The sequence below is a fragment of the Oryctolagus cuniculus genome, chromosome 1, assembly GCF_964237555.1.
Source record: "Oryctolagus cuniculus chromosome 1, mOryCun1.1, whole genome shotgun sequence".
Lineage (NCBI taxonomy): Eukaryota > Metazoa > Chordata > Mammalia > Lagomorpha > Leporidae > Oryctolagus > Oryctolagus cuniculus.
Window position 1 is genome coordinate 91832219 of NC_091432.1, and position 27415 is coordinate 91859633.

Genomic DNA, 27415 nt, shown 5'->3' on the forward strand with positions numbered 1-27415 from the left:
TGTGTTTCCTCAGACTGATCAATTAATTAAATGTATCAATTGAACAGGTTTATTTAGTGTTTTATTAATTAAATTATTGGATAGGATTTAGTAGGGCAAACGTTTAAGTAAAATTCTTTCCCTGAGTCAATATGAGGGCTTCCACTCTGGTTGCTATTTTCCTTAAAACAAAATTTCCCCCATATTCTAGAAAAAAAAATTGTTCAAAGAGTGAGAGTGATGCCTGCAAATGTTTAAAAAATACTTGCTTTGGAAAAAAAAAACCCTCCATTAATCTAAATAATACTTCATTTCAAATAAAATGATCAATTTCATTTTTAAAAGTTTCTAATTTTCTATTACATGTTATTTCATATTAAATAATATCTTTAATTCACGCTTTTGCAATTATTTTATGGTCCTTATAAGAAACAATGAAATTTAAAGGGAAAAAAAGGAAGGAGGTAGGAATGAGGAAGGAAGAGAGGAAATTATGATTATTTTCCTGGTTATATCCAAGAAATTCATTAAATCTGTTTTCTTTAGATTAATAAAAAGTTTAAAAAATAAACAATGAATTTAGAATTCCCAAATGTGCCTTTTTTTACTTTAAATAGAAGTCCTAATTAAGGATGTTGGAGATGATGTGAGCTTGAGGAAGGAATCTTTACAACCTATAACTATGACCAAGTAAATATGTGTAGCCTTGTAAGAAGATTAATTATATGCATTTGTTTTTAACATAAATATGCATTTTTAATTTTTATTTAAAAATTTTCAACATATAAAAGTTCTACATATTTAGGGGTACAACGTGGTGTTTAGATAGCTTTATACACTGTGCAGTTTCCAACCAGGTAAATATATCTCCTTATACAGTTAACATTCTTTATGAAGAAAATACTCAAAATCCTTTATTCTTTTTTAAAATAGAAAAATGTAGTACATTTTCTATAGTTACCTTCCTGTGCAACAGAATCCAGAACTTCTTCTTCCTATCCAGCTATAACTTTTTTCCCATTTATCAAGATTTCCCCAGGCCTCTTTAATCCCTTCCCAGCCTCTTGTAAGCAAAAGAAAGCCTGCAATAATTACATCAACAAACAACAATTAACTTCAGCAATACTGATCAAAACAGGAAAATTGAACCATATTTTCATTCTTTCAACAAAAAAATCATTAATCATCTACCAGATAGTAGTCTAGGCACTTGATACACACTGATGAAAATAATAACCATGCCCTTGTGAAGATCTTATTCTAATGTATATGTACAAATAGTGAACAGGAAAAAATAATTGTTTAGTATCTTACAAGTTGATGTGTGTTGCTGGGGAAGGAGTCATCATGTAGAGTCCAGGGCTCAAAAGTAATGTGGCAGGGGCTATATGTTAGTTTGGGTTGTCATAGCAAAATATCATCAGCTGGGTGAGTTAAACAACTGATGTTTATTTGCATATAGTCTGGAGGTTGGAAATTACAGGATCAAGGTGCTAGTGGATTTGTTTCCTTGCAAGTACTCTATTTTTAGGGAGACAACTGCCTTCTTAGAGGATGGTGAGAGAGATCACTCTAGTGTCTCTTGTTACGAAGACACTAATATCTGATGTCTATCCAATGACTTTGTTCAACCTAAATTACTTAACTACAGGCCCCATCTAAATATAGCCATTTTAGAGATTAGAATTTCAACATATGCATTTCAGGATATAATTCTGCACATAAATAGGCAGGTTGCGATTTGACTTAGAGTAAGCAGACACGTTTGAGTGAACTTTGAAGGAAATGTAGTTTAGCAACAACAATATGTAGGAGGAAGTGGCCAGGTAAAAGGAGCAACCATGCAAAAGTATCTGAAGTGTTACATTCAGGAGCACTAGAAGACCAGAGAGGCACTGGGTGGAATGACTTTAGAGGACAATGGTAGAAGATGAGTTTGGAGCGACATTGGCAGGACCAAAGTCTTAAAGGACTTGGGATTTCATCCTGAGAATAATGGACACTAGAGACTGATGTTCTAAGTCATCTCTCAACATATCCATTCAAGCTGTATTGGAAATACACTCTGGGAGGGACAGGTGGAGAGTCACTAAACAGTCTGGAAATTATTGTCATTGAAAGGTGTTGATGCCTAAGAGCTATAAAAGTAGAGGTCATAAAAATGGTCAGAATTTGATAATATTTTGCAGATAGAACCCACAATATTGCCTGACATTGTGAATGAAAACAAAGTAAGTGAAAAATAATGCAAAGATAAGTAAAAAATATTTGGCCTTACCAACTCATGGTAGGTTACTGTATACTGACACAGAGTTACTCTTAACTGGCATGAAGGACATGTATGACTAGAACAGACTGGGGAGGAAGTGGGATAAGAAGCTCATCTTCAGACATATTAAGTTTGATAGATCTAACGGACATCCAAATGTGGATTTCAAGTAGACATTTGTATATAGGAGGCTAATGAAGTTATAGAGTAGGAATTATCAACATGTAAATTGTATTTAAAACCATAAAACTGTGTGGCAACCTGAAGACAATAAGTACAAATCAGAGGGGAGTATGAAAATCGTGTCCTGGACCACGACAACAGTAAGCTGTGAAGGGAAATCAGCCAAAAAAGAAGGGAAGCAATCAGCAAGGTAAAAGGAGAAGAAGAAGAATGTGATGCTCCAGAAGACGGAGGAATAAAGTCCATGAAGGAAGAAAGAGTAAAACACTGTGTCAAATGTTGAGACATCGAATAAAATGATGACTGAGAATTAATCAGATTTTAGCACACAAAGGTCGTTGGTGACCTTCACAGTAACAGTTTTAGTGGTGTGTTAGGCATCAACATCTGACAGGAATGGATTCAAGAAAGAATGGGAGAAAAATTAACAGAGACAACTCTTTGAAGAAATTGTGTTGCAAAAGGAACAGGAAAAATTAACATATGAGGGCACTTCAGAAGGTTTTTGGAAAAATGAATTAAAGTATAAATTTACTTTGGTGTAAAATTTTTTGAAAGGCATGCATGGATTTTTTTATGATACACATTTTATGAAGTTTTTGAGGCCCCTGGTATTTTGAAGTTGTAGATACCATCATTTACTTATGAATTAGAGGCAACAGGGTAAAGGATTCCAGGAAGGTACTACCATATCTGTAAAACAACAACTATAACTTCTGGAATAAGAATAATGCACGAACTTATTCAGAAAGAAAGACCTAGCAGGCCACTGGACATAAGAGTTTGGAGTCTAGGGAAGGTTCATGGCTGAAAGTATTGTGATCATCAAAATCTAGAGGGTGTTTAAAGCCATGAGACTACACAAGATCACTACAGTTTAAGAAAAAGGGAAGGAGTAGAACTATATTCCTTCTGGAAAATAAGAAGAAATCAGAAATGGAGACTAATATGTACTCAGATAAGACAGAGATGGGAGTTTTAAAAAGTGTTTGAAAGGGAAGAGAGTGATAAACTTCATCAAATGATGATGATAGCTCAAATAAGATGAGAAATAAACAGCTGATCATAAGGCTTTAATAACAGAGAACATTTGTAATTTCAGCTGGAGCGGGTAGGAGAGCAGGTAGAAAGCTGGAGTTAAGACCCTGATTGGAGCAGTTTCAGGACAGAATGGAAGATATTTGGAGATGATAGGCAAATAGCAAAAACTTCTCTGAGGAAGTCTGCCTATAGAGAAACCAGGCAACCGGAGTTATGGCACAGTGAATTAAGCCACCGCCTGCAACGCCTGAATGCCATATAGATCCCAGTTCAAGTCCTGGCTGCTCCACTTCCAATCCAGCTCCCGGCTAATGCACCTGGGAAAACAGCTGAAGATACCCAAAGACTTGGGCTCTGGCACTAACAGGGAAGACTCAGATTGAGTCCCAGGCTCCTGGCTTTAGCCTGGCCCAGCCCTTACTGTTGAAGCCATTTGAGAGTAAGCAGCAGATGGAAAATAGCTCACTCTCCCTCTCTCTCTCTTAACTCTGCCTTGCAAATAAATAAAATAAATCTTTATTTTTAAAAAATAGAGACTCTGAGGGAAGGCAGTAGATATAAAAAGGTATCTCTTAAAGGCATACAAATGGCCATGAAAAAGTGCTCAATACTATTAATCAAGAATATACAAAGGTCGCCGCCGTGGCCCACTAGGCTAATCCTCTGCCTGCGGCACCGGCACACTGGGTTCTAGTCCCAGTTGGGGCACTGGTTCTGTCCTGGTTGCTCCTCTTCCAGTCCAGCTCTCTGCTGTGGCAGGGAGGGCAGTGGAGGATGGCCCAAGTGCTTGGGCCCTGCACCCACATGGGAGACCAGGAGGAAGCACCTGGCTCCTGGCTTTGGATGGGTGCAGCACACGGGCTGTAGCGGCCATTTTGGGGAGGGGGAGGGTGAACCAACGGAAGGAAGACCTTTATCTGTTTTTCTCTCTCTCACTGTCTAACTCTGTCAAAAAAAAAAAAAAAAAAAGAATATACAAATCAAAGCCACAAAGAGAGCTTTGCTCTTTATTTTCACAGGAAAAAGTAACTGCATGCCCCTGACTAAACACCAAAGGCAAACATTCATTAGACAGCTGTAGGGAAAGAAGAGCACTGATCCTTCTCCCTAAGGTCTTCAGAAGGCCACCCCTCAGTTTGCATTAGACTGAAAATTTAGAGGAATATTCAGAGAGGAGATTGAATACAAAGATCTGGCTCATAGTATATCATGAATTCTAAAAGTCACAGTTAGAAGCACTTCAAGAATTACAAAGAGATACAAGCTAGATGGGTGAGAAAATCTGCAGAATTTCGTGTTGATTTGAAAAGAAGATATGAGGGATGGCCCAGATATGTAGAGATGTCCGAGGTGACGGACACAAGTACAAGCAAATGAGACAGTGAGAAGAATCCTGTGTGGAGCCACGACAAGTATTGGTCATCTGCTATAGGTTGGAAGCTGGAGAGGGCTGAATGCTGGGAACCTCTTCTTGACATCTATGTCTGGTAGGATAGCTCAGCATTTCATCAAAAAATAAACTCACCAATGGCACTTCCTGCTATGTCTTAGACTCCAGAGATTTTTCTCAGGTGCCAGTATAGCACGAGGGGACAAATTTTGTTCTCCTGTCCTCGTGTCACAGCTTAAAAATAAAAAAAAAATAAAAAATAAAAAAGGCAATGCCTACTGTGCTGAGAGATTTGTCAGGCAGCCTACACTGCCCATGATCTGACAATTTACCATTCACAGGGCTGTTAATTAGGCAATGTTCTTTTTTTTAAAAAAAGATATATTTATTTGAAAGCTAGAGATACACAGAAGGAGAGGTAGAGAGAGAGACACACAGAGACAGAGAGAGTCAATCTTCCATCCATTGGCTCACTCTCCAATGGCCATAATGGCCAAAGTTGGGCTGATCCAAAGCCAAGAGCCAGGAGCTTCTTCTGGGTCTCCCACGCTGGTGCAGGGGCCCAAGACTTGGACCATGTTCTGCTGCTTTCCCAGGCCATAGCAGCAAGCTGGACTGGAAGGCGGAGCAGCCAGGACTCAAACCAGCACCCATATGGGATGCCGGCACTGCAGACTGCAACTTTACCCGCCAGGCCACAGTGCCAGCCCCAGCAATGTTCTTTTGACACAACTCAGAATAGACTTCCATGGGAAACCCAAGATGATGTAATTCCACCCTGCCACAGTAAATATGAATTGATGTATCACACCCAGAGTTCTGCCACCCAGTCTCGGCTCCCAGCTTACAAAGCATCCCAGAACTAACAAAAATCCAGGGAATCTTTACATATCCTAAAGGAGGTTCTCTACATCTCTCCTTTCACCCCTGTGACAAACATTCTTCTAGAAAGATTCCCTAGGGGCTGGCACTGTGGCGCAGTGGATTAAGCCTCTTCCTGCAATGCTGGTGTCCCATATGGGTGCTGGTTCAAGTCCTGGAAGTACTTGGACATCCATGTGGGAAGTACTGACATCCATGTGGGAGATCCAGATGGAGTTCCAGGCTCCTGACTCCAGGCTGCCCCAACCCTGGCAGCTTCAACCTCTTGGGGGAGTGAGTGAACCAGCAGATGAAGACCTCTCTCTCATTAACTCTGCCTTTCAAATAAATAAATTTAAAAAAATAGATTTCCTAGACAGTAGAGATGAATGAATAAAAAAGGAGTCTCAAAAAGAACACACATGGTTATACAAAAGATATGTTCCTATGTGGTAACTGTATTGACAACAGTGACAATTATGCTGTGGTAACAATCTAGATGTAGTACCCAAGCCACTCCATAGAGAGTTCAGAATTTCCATAGAGCCCACAAATGATAGTCTTTAGTAGTAGGTTTTGAATTTTCAGCTTTTAACTTTGAGGGATTGAACAGCTTTGTCAAAACTGAGAGGGGCAAACTGTTTAAGAAATATCTCTAGAAATTAAAGAAAAACTCTGATTAAAGTAATTCTTGGCTTATCAGGGGCTGAGAGGTTAAGAACATAATTTTTATTGTAGAAAGTGGCAAATTATACAATGACAAGTTGTGTGTAAAAATGAGATGGAATAATTCCACGTATCCCCAAGAGACTCTGATGTTTATACATACTCACTTCCTGAAAATTGATTTTCATTTTGCAAATAACATGGGCAGTGATGTCATGATTGTATGTTATAAAGGATACAATCAGCTGCTGATTCTGTCAGTAGCTGCTATGCCCTTGATGGCTATTTGTAGCATGTGTTGTAACACCCTAATGGTATGAAATCTTCATGTTTATAGTTCCAGAAATAATAACAGGAGACATGGAATCAGCCATGGCAGTGGACTTAAATCCCTGGGTGGAATATGAATTTCGAGTGGTGGCCACAAATCCCATTGGGACAGGAGATCCAAGTACGCCATCTCGAATGATACGCACAAATGAGGCAGGTAAGAATTTTGAGACTTAGAATTTTATTTTATATGACACTAATCACTTTAAATGCAAGTTGAATTAACCATGGTTGCTTCACTGCTTGTCTTAGCATAATGTGTCCTGATTCATTTACCTAGACATCATAAAATCATGCCCTTTAAAGCAATTATTTCATTTTACTCATTCAGGACTTCTCTCTTTCCTTGCAAAAATACAGGTGTCTAGATACTTCCAGTTTCTCCCAACCCTTGTACCAATCTTCAAGTTACCATGAAATTAAAGCAGTTAATTTATTCATCTAATTATATACTCATTGAATAAGCATATCCATAAAATTCAGAATACATCAGCTCACCCTTTCCTCCAGTCATAACATTTTCACTTAATTACAGGCTACTTTCCTAGAAGTCTGTTATGTTGCTCTTCACCACTAAACCCATTATAAATTACAGTTTTCAAAGACAAATACGGTCTTCTTTGACCCCCTGCCTTCTTGAGGTCTTTGTGTAAAATAACTACCATCTGCTCCCAGACTTCAGAAACATAGAATTCTTCTGGTCTTTTATAATAAGTACCTCTGAAAATATGTTTCTAATAACCACATCAAAGGAATTAATAGCTTGTTAAAAACAGATTTTAAGATACTTTGCATATCCCCTGGAAAGAACAGGAGAATAAAGGAATTTTGGTAAATTTTCTGTTACTTCGGACAATGTCTTATTGAGATCTATCTTTTATGTTTCTATTTGTCTAAAACTTTGTGTAAAGAAAGTATCTGGTAAGAGACTTGCTTAGGGGAACAAAAACAATAATGGCAACAAGAATAATGTAAAAAAATATAGGAATGTTGCAGGGAGAGTGGGAATGGGCATCAGATATCAGGAGAAAAAAAATTTTTAAGTTTTTTATTCACTAATGTGTAAATTTCAAATAAAAATGCACCAAGAATGAAGATTTTTGTTTTGTTGACAGTTCTCTAATTGGACCCTCTAACAGGGTCTGACGCAGGTACTCAACAAGAACAAGTCCTTTTTTTTTTCTTTTTTTGACAGGCAGAGTTAGACAGTGAGAGAGAAAGACAGAGAGAAAGGTCTTCCTTCCGTTGGTTCACGCCCCAAATGGCCGCTACAGCCGTCGCGCTGCACCCATCCAAAGCCAGGAGCCAGGTGCTTCCTCCTGGTCTCCCATGTGGGTGCAGGGCCCAAGCACTTGGGCCATCCTCCACTGCCCTCCCTGCCACAGCAGAGAGCTGGACTGGAAGAGGAACAATCAGGACAGAATCTGGCGCCCCAACCAGGACTATAACCCGGGGTGCCGGCACCGCACGTGGAGGATTAGCTGAGTGAGCGGCGGTGCTGGCATCTAGTCCTTTTTTAAAAGGGAATATTCTTTTCCTTTCCTTTGTACACCTCTGCCCATATCAGTACATGGGTCAGAAACATAGGTATATTGAGGAGACAGAATTGCAGCCATTTTGTATCACAATTATCAATTGGGACTAAATATGATTTTTACTTATAATAAATTAAGCAAATCTTATAATTATTAAAATAAACTACACTTGGGAGGTGATTCTGTCTCTAAAACATGCTTTTGGTTTTTTTTTTAAAGAATTTCCAAAATGGTCAATTTATTTCATTAAGTCGAAATAATCCTACATAGATATTCAGACATTTTCCACATGAAAATTAAATAACCAAGAAAATAAAATATAAAATAGCATAAATGTTTGGAAAGATTCATCTACAGAAAATTCAACTTTTCTGCTTTTGTACTTTGCCTATTACACGTTGTTCTTCCTCTTACCTTTTCAATAGTGAGTTTTAAATTGAAGATTAATTGCCTGATTGGGTTTTCAGGCATCCATTAAATCAACCATGCTTTCATTGTGTACAGGTGTTCATTAATTAAGAGCAGAACAGGTTAGTCCTTCCTCATTTTATGTATGCAATATGCAGATATTGAAATGACTGCCAATAGTAATACTTACGCTCACATAATTTTAAAAAGCACTGCCTTACTTTGCATATTGTTAATTATGTTTAAACAAAGACAAAGATTACTGCCTAAATCACAGGTTCTCTATAAATATTCATATCAAAAAATAAATAATCCATTTAAAATGAGTAATTCTTTTAAACTTCTTATAATACAAATCTCCTTGCACTATTAAAAAGCATTTTAGAAAACCACTTTTACATTTCAAGCTAAATTCTACTCAGATGACTAATTGCATTCAAAGACGTCTTTGTCCGTTTCTGTAGTTAATTCAGCCATGCACTGGTTGTGTCTCCATTTTATCAAGAGTTCTATATACATGACATACTTTAGTCCATTAAAATCTTATGGAAGCGAAGAGAAATAGCATGAAAAATGCAGGAAGTACTCTTCTCTGAAAGTGAGTTGAGGAAGGCTTGTACTGCTTCTTGTACCTGGTATCACAGAGGGCTAGAGCTACTAATGGTGTTGAACCAAGTGTTCAGTTTTGTGCCTGTTTTGTCAGGCAGCACAGATTAAAAGGGACACCAATATCCTGAGAAACCCTCTCAAGCGACGTACTCTGCTGCTATTAAGCACATAGCCTCTATTTTAAAAGATGAGCCTGTTCTAATGGACCAACTAAACTTGGGAAATTGACAGGGCTGTTCCTGAGAGAAAAGGCCTCGCATCAACAAGGTTGAGCTGAACGTTTTATGCCTCTTTACAATGCTCTTATTTACTTGAATATCTGAAATTCTGACGAAATTCCACCTCAGAAATGTTTATTTTCCACATGCAAAAAAAAAAAAAAATCTTTCATTGCAGTTTTCTTCTAGGGTATATTTTGAATTTTCTGGTCATCCAAACACTCATGGTAGTCAAGATAAATTACTTAAGTTCAACTTCTTAGTGGTAGAATGCTAAAATAGTAATACAAATACATATTTTTTAATACATATATATTTATAGTGCAATTTTCTTGCAAGTTTAATTGATTAGGTAGATAAAACTTTCCTTTTCAAAATGTGTCATCATCAAAACAATACATAAGTTTGGGATAGGATAATGTAAATATTTTAAAATGTAGCACTCAAAAGAAATATGTACATTTTTAGGAAATTAATCTGAAATAAACACATATACATATATCGGAATGTAAAAATATATAGAATGAATACAGAACAGAAATTTATTTGTTTAATTGAATTTTTGTATTCTATTCATAATAAACTATTAAAAGATAAGTGAGGGGCCAGTATTGTGGCATAGTGCATTAACCTGCTGCTTGCAACATCACTATTTCATTTGGGACCAGTTCAAGTCCTGGCTGTTCGGCTTCCGATCCATCTCCCTGCTAATGAGCCTGGAAAGGCAGTGGAAGATGTCCAAGAGCTTTCATCCTGCATGCATGTGGGAGACTCAGATGAATCTCCTGTCTCCTGGCTTTGGCCTGGCCCATCCCTGGCCATTATGGCCATTTGGGGAATGAACCAGTATATAGAAGATCGTTCTCTCTGTCCCTGCCTCTCTTTGTAACTGCCTTTCAAATAAGTAAAATAAGTATTTTTGAAAAATAAATGAAATGGAGAGAAAATAGAACTAACAACATAATTTGTCAGAAAGGTTTTATCTTCTCTTTAGTATAAAATTTCTATTATATGCAAAATAAAATCTTAATATTTTTAATTTTATTATTTCAAATTTTAATGAACTATATATAATACAGATAGACAAACTTTTACCAGTAATTACAAGATCAGGATTAGTGCTTTACTATGTAATTTCCTAGCAATTTGAACATAAGCATGATCATCTAAGGCTCTGATTTTCACATTTATAAAATGGGGATAATATCACAAACTACTTCTGATTGTTGTGTTAAGGAAGATAATACATGTAAAAAACTCAGAATTCTGCATGGCTTGTAGTAAAAATCTCAATATAATTAACTATTTTATCATTATTACTATCACCATTGTCATTAATTTAAATAAGTTAGTATTTTATTAAATGGTAATTTATGCAATAGTAATCCAGTATAATTAACTTTTCATAAGGGGGAAACACTTTCAAATTAAAAATATTTGCATTGCTATAATAAGAAACATCCAGCTTCTGGTTGGCTCACAGTTCTGCATCTCCAAGATGCCCCTCCCAGGAGACGTCTCCATTGCAGGTCAAGGGCCCTCACACCCCTCCTTGGCCTGCCTGCATAGCTTGACAGTCATGAGAACAATTTATAGTCAGTGTGACACACAGTACAGAGCATGCATCTCCTCTACATCTCCTTGTCCACTGTGTGGATGGCCTTCCCTTGCTGCTGTTTCATTCTTCTCTAACAAATAATCAGTTTGTAAGTGAATGTTGATATTGCTCCTCCATGTAGTCATTTGTTTGGTTCTTATACACAGCAGGGCAAAAGTAGAGAAAACGAAATGCTGGATGGAAGATAATGCTTAAAATATTTTTTCCAAATTTAAACAATTCTCCATTTGCTTAGTACATTAATTCTGCCTATCATTCACTTTTAAGTCTAAAATGGAAAATGTCAAACACATATTGCAGGCATACAAGGAAAAATCTTGTTTCTACATTTAAGAGATCAGTGCTCCATCAAATGGGTATATCAAGTAGACAGTCAGATGAAAACTTTCCTAGTCTTTACATTCTCTGCACTACATTATAGTTCTATGTCTGGTTTAAAAAACATATTTTTCACAAACACATATAAACTCGATATTTCTGGGGTGTCATGTGATATTTCTATACATGTGTACACTGCATAATGGTCAATCAGGGTAAACATATCTATAAACTCTACTGTAGAGTTTAAACATAAAATAGTTTTGAGTCTTCTCCCACAATTGTTCTCTGAATATTTGCCAACTGATCTTCAGCCTCAGCCCCAACTGTGTTCTAAGGGCTTTCAGCTACTAAGATTGTCTCATTTTGCGGTTTTAAGAACTTTCAGTTTAATTTAAATAAAGAAGAAGTAACATCACATTAAATTTCATGCTCTCTCCTTCCAGTCTGCACAGGCCTGATCCAAGAGCTGTGACCTGTCTCTTTTCTCTCTTCTCCACTTCCTCCCCTGCCTTCTAACTGTTGCTCTGTTGGCAACTGTTCCCAGGCCAGCCAAGAAGGTGAAAACATCTATCCAGGTGGTGCAATGTGTGGTTCTCATATGGGTTTTGGATATCCCACATGATGGCATTTGTCCACAGTCTACTTTATTCTTGTGTGGGAGGCAGCAGGTTCTTTGGAGACACCCTAGCTTGAACAGACAACTTTTTGGGTGTGATTCCAACAAAGATGTTCAAACCTACCTTCCCTAATGTTCACTTGACCTACAATGACAGTTTCACATTCCACTTCTGCCAAATTCTGAAAATGTAGGGTATTCTTGTGAACTAGTTTGGCCTCTGTTCTAGTAGCATGGCTTGAGACTAGGGTATCCTACTAAACTCTGAAGCTCAGTTACATCCAGCTTGGCTGTCTTTTCCTCTCTTTATTTAACTTGATGGGGAAATGACACCCACTTCTCTATTGACAGCTGGGACTGGAGGGACATGCCAAGACATCTCCATCTTCTTAAACAGAAATGTCCCAAGACAGCATCCTTTGCTCTCTAACCCAATATGTATAAGCTGACAGAGGTAATGAGAACAGATCATAAAATCAGTTTCCATATTTCTTAATAAGTCTATGGTTTTTCTCTGGCCAAACTTACTTTAGAATCTGAGATTATACAGGACTCATTCCAAATTCAGAAAACAGTCATTTAATTTCCTATTACAATTTCCTTAATTTCACATTATTTTCTGAATACTGAGAAGATCTTGCTTTTTCACATTTATTTCTTCATAGTTCTTGTCCATGATAGCTATTTAGGAAATTGACTTACTTAGATTCAGAATTATGGAAAAGACACAGTAAAATACTATTGTAATATAAGATAAGCATACATAGGTTTTCTCTGGAAATATGTGGATTGGCTTGGTAAATAGCATTTAATGGGACTTTGATTGCTAGGCCAAATGGGATATAAGCAGAATTATTTCCTGAGGCCAGGCAGAAAATCAACAGTCATGCACTATTGTGTACCAAGAAAACGAATAAAGCTGTTTTGTTTTAAAAGATCTATTCAGGCTATGCTTCTATGAAAATGTTATACAGAAAGTATAAAGCATTCAGTTTGAATAATTGGGAAAACATAAAAGAAAATACTATTAAATGAACCTCATGGTTTTCTTCAACACAATAAGTAATTTAATTATATTAAATCAAGAAAATTATCCTAAGATTAAGAGAAGACAAAAATTATAGCAAGAAACAGACCCCTAAAACCAAATCTCAATTATCAGGGAAAAAAGATTAGAATATGGCTCATATAGTAGACAGTTTGCTTAACTCACGGAACCACTTTGGTAAAGACAAGTCTTTTCTACAAAGCATATGCAAAAAAATAGGTATTTTATTCCAGAAGCAAATGATAGTTTTGACAAATGCCTCTCTGAAGGCTTCCCAGTTTAATTTGGGGGCAGGTTGCTTTCTGACAAATAGCTTCCCTGCACTTCAGAGGTTCCAAAGAAAGAAGAATGAAGAACACACAACAGAAGTAGACGACCTGAGCATGAGAAGTATGGGGTAATGAGGAAATGGATGTGAAAGACTCAGGTCAGACCAGTCCTATCTTCCTAGTCCCCAACAGGTTCCGTGCTAAGCCCTTGCCCTTTAGTAGATTCTTTAATTTTCACATCAGCCCTCCAAAGCACTCTTCCACAGGACTGTTCATCCTAAGGTTACAGACAATAAAGCTAAATTACACAGTCTTAAAACTTTCACAAGGTCACCTGATAAATGACTGACAGAACTGGAATTCTAACTCAGACTTTACTCCAAAGATAATGCCTCCGAGTAATCTCTCCCTGCCCACCATCTTCTTGCTTTTTCCTTCTTTTTTACCATATTCATAGACAAATAGCATTCATGATTATCAATTCTATGTTTTTATTTCCTTTAAAGAGATTGAGCTGAGGTAAAAAACATGCATTCATTTATTGTATGTATTCACCTCTTGTGTTCTCGACTTTTCCTGCCTATAAGAAAGTTCATTAAGCAGAGAAATTTTAACATTTCCTGAAACATCCCAGCAATCTCTTTTTCAAACAAAAACTGCATATTGACAGGATTTCCAAATGAAAACAAGCTGTGCCCAAACAAAAGACATAATTCCTCTGGAACCTCTAAACAGTATTATTCAAATGTATAAAAAGAATATTGTAATTCAAGATTACATCTATGTAGACTCACATTGAACTCATAGTGTTTGTGACAGAAGATTTCACCACTTTCCCTTTTTCAAATCTAAGTAGATAATAACATTCCATAATATGCATTAATTTTATTTCCAGGTGCTGTGATAAATAATTAGGAAAACAACATTTAAAGGAAGGTTCTGTTATTATCTTCCTGAGACAACTGAAGGACAGAAGGTTAAAGAAATTTTTTTTCAGTGAAGTTGCTATAATTTTAGAACCAGGACTCAAGTACAGATCTTTCTCATTCCCTCGAGAGCACTTTCACAATGTGTACATGCCACCTTATGTAGCCAATCGATAAAAACAAGAGCATTATATGAACTTTTTAGGAAACATCATTGGTACTTCTTTTCATTTGGAAACTATTTAAATTTAACTCCTTATATAAACTGATTCTAAAAGATATTCACTTCATGGAAATATTTATGTATTACATACTTCAATTTAGGTAGACAAATAACTGCTTTTTAAATGTCTCTCTTGACGTTCACCTTGACAGTTATAAACAACCTTCCTTCCTTCTTTCCATTTTTCTGCACCTTTCTTTCCAAATTAGTTACGGAAAAGCCATTAAGCCCTATTCCAGACCTGTAATAAAGCCATATTATTCAGTGAGCCATGTAAACAGTCATTGTAATACAAATTGGAAATATTTTAGGGAAAAAAGCAAATGAGTAAATGATTTCTTCCTATTTCATTGAGTGCTGGTTAGAGAATGTTGTTTAAACTATGACACTTAGACTTCTTTGATAAGCAAGCAGGCTTAAAATAAAGTAGCACACTATATTTTGCTCATTGAGAATGCTTACAAGAATATTTCCAAAGTTTAAGATGAAAAGAGACATTAGTCTATATTTCAATATGCCCTAAAATAATTAGCATTTGTAGCTTATGGAGCAAAGTGTTAATCACATGATCTGTTTATGGAAGTGGTATTACTCGGGATGAAATTTAGAAGCAGAGTTTAACCTGCTAACCATGCATGCAAACTTGTTTTGATAAGTTAACATGCTCATGACATTTATCAGTAGCCAAATGAGGAAGAAAAGGGCTGCTTAATTAAAAACTTGGTTTGTATTAATTAAATTGATATAGTTGGATTTTAAGTAAATATGTGTTTCTTTGAACTCAAGGAAGTACTTTATTAGATTTATGATTATACAAATTTTATGCTTTTATCAAGAATTATAGAACTCATACACCAGAAGCGTTTTGAGATATTAAGTAAAATCCCTTCATATCATGAAAATATTATTTTATAAATTAAGGGAAACAATTAAAATCAGTAGACTCCACAACACTGACTACAGAGATAATAACTGTGTGTCACTAACTTGAAAGGAAATTAAAGAGCATGGGTTCCACTGATCATCTGCATGTAATTAGGAACTTCAAGCCAAATAGAACAGACAATCCAATCAAACACTGTGATCCTGAAAACAAAATACACTGCCTGAGTGCAGCAATGGAAGACTTAGTTCCTTTTATATCAGTAAGATTTTGTTTACTCATCTCAGCATAACATTACTATTAAACCACAATGAACCATAATGCTTTTTTTGTGTGTTATTACACATAAAAATCAGTGGTAGGGTGAGAAAAGGAGGATCTTAACTCTTTTTAAAGGATTTGATAAAATACAAAATTCTTTCATGAAAAAACCTTAAGCAAAATTAGTAAAGAAAGAAAATACCTCAACATAATCAAGGCAATATTTGAGAAGCCCACAATAGCCATCATATTGAACAGGGAAAAGCTGGGAGCATTTCCATTAATATCCGGAACCAGACAAGGATGCTCAATCTCACCATTGCTAGTCAATATAGTTCTACAAGTTTTAACTAGTGCCATTAGACAAGAAAAGGAAATCAAAGGGACATAAATGGGAGAAGAGGAAGTCAAATTATCCCTGTTTGCAGCTGAGATGATCCTATACAGAGGGGAAACAAAAGACTCAATTAAGAAACTACTGGAACTCATAAGAAAGTCTGATAAAGTTACAGGATATAAAATTAACACACAAAAATCAATAATCTTTGTATACACAGACAATGCCATGATTGAGGAAGAACTTATAAGATCAGTCCAATACATAATGGCTACAAAAAAGTTCAATAGCTTGGGATAAATCTAACCAAGGATGTTACAGAACTCTACAATGAAAAATTACAAAATATTAAGGAAAGAAACAGAAGGCACAAAAAAAGAAAAAAATCTTCCATGTTTATGGATTAGAAGAATTAATATAATCAAAATGTCCATACTACCCAAAGCGACTCACAGATTCAATGCCATTCCAATCAAAATATCAGGAAAGCAGTAGAAGGTGGCCTAAATCCTTGGGCCCTACACCCACATTGGAGACGAGAAAGAAGCTCCTGGCTCCTGGCTTTGAATCAACTCAGACTAGCCATTGGCGGCCATCTGGGGAGTGAACCAGCAGATCGAAGACCTTCCTCTCTCTCTCTCTTTGCCTCTCTGTAGCTCTGCCTTTCAAATAAATACATATTTTTAATAAAAAAAGATATTACTGGGCAGTTATAATCAAAACAGCATGGCACTAGCACATGAATGGACATGTCGACCAATGGAACAGACCAGAGATCTCAAAAATTAATCAACATACTTATAACCAACTAATCTCTGAAAAATGAGCTAAAATCACTCCCTAGAGAAAAGACAGTCTCTTCAACAAATGGTGTTAGGAATATTGGATCTCCACATGCAGAAGTATAAAACAAGACCCCTAGCTTACACATTATACAAACAAACCAACTCACAATGGACCAGGGATCTAAATCTAAGACCTGAAAACATCAAATTACTAGATGAAAACATAGGGGAAACACAGCAAGTCACTGACATAGGCAAAAACTTGAATACGATCCCAGAAGTACAGGGAATAAAGACAAAAATACATGGATATATAAAGAGCTCAAGAAACTCAACAACAAAACAAGCCACCCAGTTAAGAAATGGACTAAGAAAATGAACAGCTATTTTTTCAAAGGGTGAAATACAAATGGCCAACAAACACATGAAAAGATGCTCAGGGTCACTGGCCATCAGGGAAATGCAAATAAAAACCACGATGAGACTTCACCTCACTCCAGTTAAAACAGTTATCATCCAAAAATTTAAAATATTACAAGTGCTGGGAAGGATGTGGTGAAAAAGGTACACTAATACACTGCTGGTGAGATTGTAAACTATAGAAGACCAAATGGACGTTCTTCAGAAATCAGAAAGTAGATCTACCTTATGACCAAGTCATTCCACTCCTGGTAATTTACCTGAATGAAATCAAATCAGCATTTGAAAGTTATCTATACTCCCATGCCTATAGCAGCTCAACTCACAATAACTAAGATATGGAATCAACCCAGATGTCCATCAGCTGAAGACTAGATAAAGAAAGTGTGGTATAAGGTCAGCATTGTGGTGCAGCAGGTAAGGCCGCTGCCTACAATGCTGGCATCTCATATGGGAGCCAGTATGAGTTCCAGCTGTTCCCAGCTCCTTGCAAATGGCCTGGGAAAAGCAACAGAAGATGGTCCAAGTACTTTTGTCTCCTGCTACCCTCATGGGAGAACTGGAAGACGCTTCTAGCTCCTGGCTTTGGCCTGACCCATCCCCAAGCCATGTATCCCTCTCTGTGTCTCTTCCTTTCTCTCTGTAACTGACTTTCAAATATATAAATAAATCTTAAATAAAGAAATTGTGATATAGATAGATAGATGATGGAATACTATTCAGACATAAAAAGGAATGAAATCCTGTCTTTCACAACAAAATAGTTGCTACTGGAGAGCATTATGCTTATTGAAATAAGCCAGTACCAAAAGGACAAATATATTTTCCTTAATTGATGTTAACTAATATACCATGTACAAAAATATAATGTATATGAGTGGAACTGACATTTTGAGATTTGATTACTGTTTATAGCCCTTGTCGATACCACTGGGGAGCAGCAATTTTTTTACCTACTACTTGTCAAATTCTTTATTTAATGGAGGATTAAGTCTGTGATCATAAAGTAAACTGAATGTATGTCATTGTAAAAGTTAAAAGAAAAAGAAGGAAGAAGGAGGAAGGAAAGGTATGGGGAAAGCATCATTATTCTCTTAAAACTGTACATATGAAATATAATATTTGTTTTCTTTGTATAAATAAAAAGGTTTTAAGAACTATATATACATATGTATACAAACCCATAGCAAAGAATACTAGCAAACAAAAAGTGAAATAAAGATTTATTTTAAATGCAGTGTTACAGAGAGAAGGAGAGACACAGAGAGAGAGAGAGAGAGAGAGAGAGTGAGAAAGAGAGAGAGAGAATCTTTTTTCCACCATTTTCATTCCCCAAATGGCCACGATAGCTAGAGCTGGGGCAGGTCGGAGCCTAAAGCTTTATGTGGGTCTCCCCTATGGCTGGCAGGGGCTCAAGTACTTGGACCACCTTTTACTGCTTTCCCAGGTGCATTAGCAGGGAGCTGGATCAGAAGTGGAGCAGCCAGAACTGTAAACAGGACTCCTGTTAGATCCCAGCATCACAAGCAGGACTGGCTTAACTCCCTGTGCCAAGATGCTGGCCCCAGGATCTTACATTCAGTTGAATATGGGCTGTTTTGTCTTGAAATTAGAACCGGTAAGAAAACTTCAAAGACTGCTTTCCAATAATAAAAGAAATTTTACAGAATAGAGGCTGTTTATATGTAATTCCACTTGGAACTTATCTACACAGAAAACCATCAGTGGTAGTTGTTTGTCCTAACTGTTAAGATGCCATTTACAATATCCATGTCCCAGGACAGAGGGTCTGCATGAGTAACCAAACTATGCCTCCTGACTCCAGCTTCCTGCTGATGTAAACCCTGAGAGGCAACTGATAACAGACTGCTCAAGTGGTTGTGTTCCTGCCACCACATGAGAGAACTGGGCTGCAATCCTGATCCTGGCTTTAGCACTAACTCAGATCCACTGCAGACATTTGGGAAGAGAACCAGCAGATGGAAGTAATCTCACTCTGACTCTCTAGCTCTCTCCACCTCTCAGAAAATAAAAATAATAATAGAATCAAATCACAGGAAATCTTACAGTGCTTCCTTAGTTCTCCAATGTGGAAATTTTCCTTAAAATGTTCACAAGTTTCTTTTAAACCTTCTTTTTACCAACATGTTTAAAATTCTTCAAAATAAAACTTTTGAAAACTATGTTCTCTAAAATATAAAAGTATTAATGAATTCTAGAATGATGCTACCAAAATCTCAAAGGTTTTTTGTTCAGGTACTTGGATTTCATTCTACTCATGTGCTTTAAATGAGTATCTAGGGATACCCTTTAGAGTGCCTACATCCTGCTCTACAACACCAATTTAGAGGATCTGAGAATCCTTTTTATTTTTTTAAAAAAATTTAATGTATTTATTTATTTGAAAGAGAGGGAGAGATTCCTCCCACTGGTTCATTCCCCAAATGGCCAAAACATAGAGGAAGCAGTAACTACATCTGGGTCTCCAGCAGGAGCGTTAGTGACCAAGTCTTTGGGCTGTCTTCCAATGCCTTCCCAGGTGAATAAGTAGGGATCTGGATCAGAAAAACACCCAGCACTGCAATCAGTACTCCAATATGGGATGGCAGCATTGCAAGCAGTGGCTTAGGCTGCTGTGTCACACCACCTGTCACAGCATCCTCCCCTCATATAATGTTGGTGGCCAAGCAAAACAGAAAAAAAGGGGGCCAGAATTATGGTGTAGCAGGTAGAGCCACTGCCTACAGTGTTGGCATCCCATTTGGGTGCTGGTTCAAGTTCTGGTGCTCCACTTCCAATCCAGCTCTCTGCTATGGCCTAGGAAAGCAGTACCAAGATGATGGAATAGCAACAGGATAAGACTGCAGGAGAACCACAGTGAAAGATGCCCCCAGAGTAGTGGGGGTGGTCCAGACCCATGCTGGAAAACAAAAACAAAGCATAAGATCCGCTGATTTGGATTGGTGAGGAGGATGCCCACCCTAGCAAGCCAAGTCAGAGAAGGTTCCAGAGGCCCTCAGAACAGCTGATACATCTGGAGGGAAAGCTTAGTAAACTGCTACTGGAGTTCTACACAGATTCGCTACTGGTGGAAAAAAAAAAGCCGTGCATCTGTCTCCCTTCCCCTACATCTCTCTCCCTTCCCCTACATCTCTTTCCCTTCCCCTACATCTCTCTCCCTTCCCCTATCACCACTACAGCAGAGATCTGCAGCCAGCATGGGGAGAGATGACACCAGTGTTGGATACAGGCAGGGAGCAGTTGCCCCCTTTCCTATGTCAGCTGCAAGGGGCTGGTTGCCCAGAAACAGGAGGGAAGAGGAAAAGACAAATAAGGGAGCCTGTAACCTGCCCAGCACAACTGAGAAGCGACTGGAGCTGAATCCAGTGGGTACCTTGCACACTTGCAAACCATAGATTTAACCAGAGAGAAAAGAAGTCTACAAAGGCTGAGGAACAAAGCAAAAATCCAAAAATAAAAAATAAGCGAGAAAATATGAGGCTCCCAAAGAAACACTAAAACATTTTTTTAAGATTTATTTATTTATTTGAACGTCAGAGTTATACAGAAAAGAGAGGCAGAGAGAGAGGTCTTCCATCTGCTGGTTCGCTCCTCAATCGGTCTCAATGGCTGGAGCTGCGCCAACCTGAAGCCAAGAGCCAGGAGATTCTTCCAAGTCTACCATGTGGGTGCAGGGGCCTAAGGAGTTGGGCCACCTTCCACTGCTTTCCCAGGCCATAGCAGAGAGCTGGATCAGAAGTAGAACAGCTGGGACTAGAACTGCTGCCCATACGAGATGCCAGCACTGAAGGCGGCAGCTTTACCCACTATGCCACAGTGCCCACCCCATAAAAAAATTTCAATATTAGAATATGAAGATAAAGATACTGAGGAAATGCCAGAAAAGGAATTCAAAAAATTAATCAGAAGACTACTCAGAAGCAATCAAAAGCAAATTCACAAACTAAAGAAAAGGATATAGGATATGAATGAAAATTTTTCACATGAAATTGAGATTTTAAAGAGAAATCAAAATGAAATACTAGAAATGAAGAATTCAACAGATCAAATAAAAAATGCAGTGCAAAGTCTTTACATCAGAATAAGTCCAGTAGAAGAAACACTATCCAAACTAGAAGATAAAGCTCTGGAAATTTTATAGTCAGACTGTAAAGAAGAAGAAAGAAAAAAACTGAAATAAAAACTGTTGGAGATCTACAGCATACCATCAAACAACCCAACACACAGGTCTTAAGAATTTCTAAAGGCATGGAAAGAGAGAAAGAATTAGAAGGCCATTTTAGTAAAATAATAACAGAAAACTTCTCTAATTTGAAGAAAGGAAGGAACATCCAAAAACAGGAAGCACACATAACTCCCAATAGACGTGACCACAAAAGATCTTCACCATAAAACATTGTAGTCACACTCTCCACAGTAAAACATAAAGAAAAGGATCTAAAATATTCATGAAAGAAATGCCAGATAACCTTCAGAGGATCTCCAATTAGACTCACAGCAGCCTTTTCACCAAAAATCATACAGGCTAGGAGAGAATGGCGAGATAAAATCCAAGTCTTGAGAAAGAAAAAAAAAACTATCAAACCAGAATATTGTACCCTGCAAAGCTCTCATTTATGAATGAAGGTGAAATTAAGACCTTCCATAACAAATAGAAATTGAACAACTTTGTCACCACCCAGTCTTACACAAGATGATTTAAGATGTGCTTCATACAGAAATACAGAAGCATGATCATCACTACAAAAGAAGGTAAAGGCTGAAAATCCTCCACTTAAAGTACAAAGGAAATCAAAAGTAAAAAATAGGAATATTCATGGAAAATTGGCAGGGCAAAGTCATTACTATTCAACAGTCACCTTAAATACAAATGGCCTCAACTCTCCAGTTAAAAAACACCTACTGGCTGAATGATCTATTTGCTGCCTACAACAAACACATCTCACTAACAAAGATACTCGCAGACTAAAAGTGAAGAATGGGAAAAAAAAAAAAAAGATACTCTATGCTAACAGAAACCAAAAAGCAGCTGGTGTAGCCATCCTAATATAAGATAAAATAGACTTTAACACAAAAACTGATAAATGAGACAAAGAAGGGCACTATGTAATGATCAAGGGATCAGTTTAAGAGGAAGAAATGACTATTAGAAATGTATATAGCAGGGATGGTGCTGTGGCGCAGTGGGTTAAAGACCTGACCTGAAGCGCTGACATCCCATATGGGCACTGGTTCTAGTCCCGGCTGCTCTTCTTCCAATCCAGCTCTTTGCTATAGCCTCAGAAAAACAGAGTATGTCCCAAGTCCTTGGGCCCCTACACCCATGTGGGAGCCCTGGAAGAAGCTCCTGGCTCCTGGCTTCAGATCAGTGCAGCTATGGCCATTGCAGCCATTTGGGGAGTGAACCAACAGAGGGAAGACCTCTATCTCTGTCTCTACCTCTCTCTGTAACTCTGACTTTAAAATAAATAAAAAATATAAATCTTTTAAAAAAATAAAATAAACATATATAGCATCTAATTACAGGGCACCTGGCTATCTAAAAGAAATGTTAATGGATTTAAAGGGAGATATAGACTCAAACACATAGTAATGTGGGACTTCAATACCCCATTTTCAGGGATGTACAGATCAACCACACAGAAAACCAGCAAGGAAACAGCAGAATTAATTGACACTATAGATCAAATGGATTTAACAGAAATCTATGGAACACTCCAACTTACAGCACAGTATGCACATTCTTCTCACCAGTACACGGAATGTTCTCTAGGATTGACCACATGCTAGGCCATAAAGCAAGTCTCAGTAAATTCAAGAAAAAAAGAAATCATATCATGAAGCTCTGACCACAATGGAATTATGCTAAAATTAACAATTTAGGAATCTCAAGAACATATAAAAACACATGGAGAAACTGAACAACATGCTCCTGAATGAACAGTGGGTCATAGAAGAAATCAAGAGAGAAAAAAATTCTGGAAAGAAATGAAGATGAAAAAACAACATATCAAAATTTCTGGGATATAGCAAAAGCAGTGATAAGAGGAAAGTATATAGCAATTGGTGCCTACATAAAAAATTTAGAAAGGCTCCAAATAAATGTGCTATCAATGCATCTCAAGGACCTAGAAAAACAACAGCAAACCAAACCCAAAGCTAGTAGAAGAAAAGAAATAATTAAAATTAGAGAAGAAATAAACAAAATAAAAACCAAGAACACAATACAAAAGATCAGCAAAATGAAGAGTTGGTTCTTTGAAAAAATAAGCAAAATAGATACACCATTTGCCCAGCTAACAAAAAAAGGACGGAGAAGACCGAATTTAATAAAAGGAAATGTAACAACAGACACCACAGAAAGAACAATCAACAGAAATTACTACAAACAGTATGCCAACAAAATGAGAAACCAAGAAAGCAATGGATAGACTCCTAGACACATACAAATTACCTAAATTGAGTCATGAAGACACAGAGAACCTAAAAAGACACATAACCAAGATGGAAATTAAATCAGTAATAAAGACTCTCAAAGCAAAAATAAAAGCCCAGGACTAGATGGCTTCACTGCTGAATTCTACCAGACTTTTAAAGAAGAACTAACTCCAATTCTTCTCAAACGATTCAAGAAAATTAGTCTAAAGGGAGGGAATTCCCACAAATTCTTTCTATGAATCCAGCATCAGCTTAATTCCTAAAAGTGAAAAATATACAGTATAGAAAGAGTACTACAGACCAGTTTCCCTGATGAACATAGATGCAAAAATCTCCAACAAAATACTAGCCAATCGAATCCTAAAACACATCAGAAAAACCATTAACCTGGCCCAAATGGGATTCATCTCTAATATGCGGGGATGCATTTGCAAATCGATGTGATACATCACATTAACAAATTGAAGAACAAAAACCATATGATTATCTCAACAGATGCAGAGAAAGCCTTTGATAAAATACAGCACTCTTTCATGATGAATATGCTTAAGCAAACTGGGTATAGAAGGAACTTTCCTCAACACAATCAAGGAAATTTATGACAAACCCATGGCCAGCATCCTATTGAATGGGCAAAAGTTGGAAGCATTCCAACTGAGATCCAAAACCTGATAAGGATGCCCACTCTTACCATTGCTAGTCAGTATAGTCCTGGAAGTTTTAGCCAGAGACATTAGGCGAGAAAAATAAATCAAATGGATATAAATTGAGAAGGACGAAGTCAAATTATTCCTATTCACACATGACATGATTCTATATATAGAGGATCCAAAAGACTCCATCAGAAGACTACTGAAACACATAGAAGAGTTTGTAAAGTACCAGGATATAAAATAAACACTCAAAAATCAAAAGCCTTTGTATACACAGACAATTCCACAACTGAGAAAAAACACCTAAGATCAATCACATTCACAATAGCTACCAAAAAAAAACCTTGGAATAAATTTAACCAAAGATGTTAAAGAGCTCTACAATGAGAACTACAAAACATTAAAGAAGGAAAACTGAAGAAGATATAAAAAATGGAAAAACCTTCCATGTTCATGAATTGGAAGAATCAATATCATTAAAATGACCAAACTTTCAAAAGCAATTTACAGATTCAATGTGATCCCAATCAAAATACCAAGAACATTCTTCTCAGATATAGAAAAAATTATACTAAATAAATAGAATTAAGTGTCTGGTAATAATAATAGAATTAAAAAGGAGAGAATGTTACAACATGGGAAGCAGGCCACACAGCAGACTCGTAGAATGATAATTACTTTAAGTAACACTAACTTCAGAGTCAGCCCTTAAATCTTCCTGGTCTGGCTGAAAAGCCCATGAGAGCATTTCAGGCATGGAAAGCCAAGACACTGTGGCAAAAAATGTTCTATGTGAAAGAATCTCTGTGAGTGACACCCCAGCAGAAAGAAGTGGCCATCAAACAAGGATGTACTTTTCTCTAAAGGGAGGAGAGAACTTACACTTTGCTTGTGGCCTTGACTGAATACTCAGAGTTTGTGAACTCAAAAGGCTTCCATAGCCTAGGCAGCTCATGTCAAGAGCATCGGATGGTCACTGACATCATACATAGGAGTGTTAAATTGTTAAATTAACAACAAGAACCACTGTGCACTAACTCCTCATGGAAGGACTTCTTCTTCGATGAGTTGTATCATGAGAATTAACTGTAAAACTAGTTCTCAAACAATTTTTGTGTGTGTATGCAAATTTTTGAAACTTTTACTTAGTATAGAGTCGGTCTTTCATGTAGAAAATCTCATTGAAAATGAATCTTAATAGAGCATGTGACTGGGAAGGGGAGAGGAAAAAGGAACAAGGGTAGAAGTGTATGTATATTATTCTCAGGTATGCTGAGAATAATAGCTATATTCCAAAATTGTACTTATGAAACTTGTATTTTTTAAAAGATTTTATTTATTTTATTCAAGAGTTAGAGTTACAGACAGTGAGAGGGAGAGACAGAGAGAGAGAGGTCTTCCATCCATTGGTTCACTCCCCAAATGGCCACAACAGCTGGAGCTGCGCCAATCTGAAGCCAGGATCCAGGATCCAGGATCCAGGAGCTTCCTCTGGTCTCCCACATGGGTGCATGGGCCGAAGGACTTGGGCCATGCTCTACAGTTTTTCCTAGGCCATAGCAGAGAGCTGGATTGGAAGAGGAGCAGCCGGGACTAGAACCGATGTCCATATGATGCTGGTACCACAGGCGGAGGATTAACCTACTGCGCCACTGCGCCATCCCCGAAACTTGTATTTCTTAAAAAATTAATTGAAAAAAAAGAAAGTAATATGGATACAGAGTAGATCATGAATCGCTAAAGTATTCTTTAAGACTTATTTTATTTATTTGAGAGAGTTGCAGAGAGAGGTAGAACCAGAGAGAGAGAGAGAGAGAGGCCTTCCATCCACTGGTTCACTCCCCAAATGACTGCAACAGCCAGAGCTGAGCTGATCCAAAGCCAGGAGCCAAGATCTTCTTCCAGGTCTCCCATGTAGATGCAGGGGCCCAAACACCTGGGCCATCTTCTACTGCTTTTTCAGGCCATAGCAGAGACCTGGATCAGAAGTGGAGCAGCTGAGACTCTAACTGGCCCCCATATGGGATGCTGGCGCTGCAGGCCGTGTCTTTAACCTATTGTGCCATTGCACTGTTCCCTAAAGTAATCTTTAACAACAAAAGAAAGTCAGCTGGAGGCACCACAATACCAGATTTCCAAATGTAATACAGGACAGTCATAATCAAAACAGCCTGGTATTGGTACAGAAACAGATGGATAGACCAATGGAGCAGAACAGAAACACCAGAAATCAATCCAAGCATCTACAACCAGCTTATCTTTGATAAAAGACCAAAATCAATCATGGAAGCTAAGATAGTCTCTTCAACAAATGGTGCTGGGAAAACTGAAGAATGAAGCAAGATCTTATACCTTATTCAAAAACCCATTAAAAATGGATTAAAGACCTAAATCTATGACCTGATATCATCAAATTATAAGAGAACATTAAGGAAGCACTTTGAGACATTGGCAAATGCAGAGTTCTTGGAAAAGACCCTAGAGGCATAGGCAATCAAAGCCGAAATTGACAAATAGGATTACATCAAATTGAGAAGTTTCTGTATTGCAAAAGAAACATTCAACAAAGTGAAAAGGCGACTAACAGAAAGGGAGAAAATATTTGCAAACTATACAACTGATAAAGGATTAATAATCAGAATATATAAAGATATCAAGAAATTCAACAACAACTAAACAAACAACCCAGTGAAGATATGGGCAAAGGATCTAAATAGGCATTTTTCAAACTAGGAAATCCAAAAGGCCAACAGGTACATGGAAAAATTCAGGATCACTAACCGTCAGAAAAATGCAAATCAAGACCACAATGAGCTTTCACCTCACCCCATTTAGAATGGATTTCATACAGAAATCAACAAACAATAAATGCTGGGGAGGATGTGGGAAAAAAAGGTACCCTAATCCACTGTTGGTGGGAATGTAAATTGGTAAAGCCACTATCTGAACATATTCCTACCATATGACCCAGCCATCCACCCCTAGGAATTTACCCAAGACAAATGAAATCAGCATATGAAAGAATTATCTATATCCCCATGTTTATTGGAGCTCAATTTGTAATAGCTAAGACATGGAATCAACCCAAATGCCTATCAACTGAAAAC

At 37.3% G+C, this 27415-nt stretch overlaps 1 protein-coding gene across 1 annotated transcript in view; it reads left to right on the forward strand.

Moving 5' to 3' along the window:
- The window catches only part of CNTN5 (contactin 5), a 1373625-nt gene that overhangs the window by 1284241 nt on the left and 61969 nt on the right, over positions 1-27415 (forward strand). Inside the window, exon 19 of the mRNA XM_051820359.2 lies at positions 6727-6876. Coding sequence (XP_051676319.1) covers positions 6727-6876 — 150 coding nt within the window. The remainder of the gene's footprint in view (positions 1-6726; positions 6877-27415) is intronic.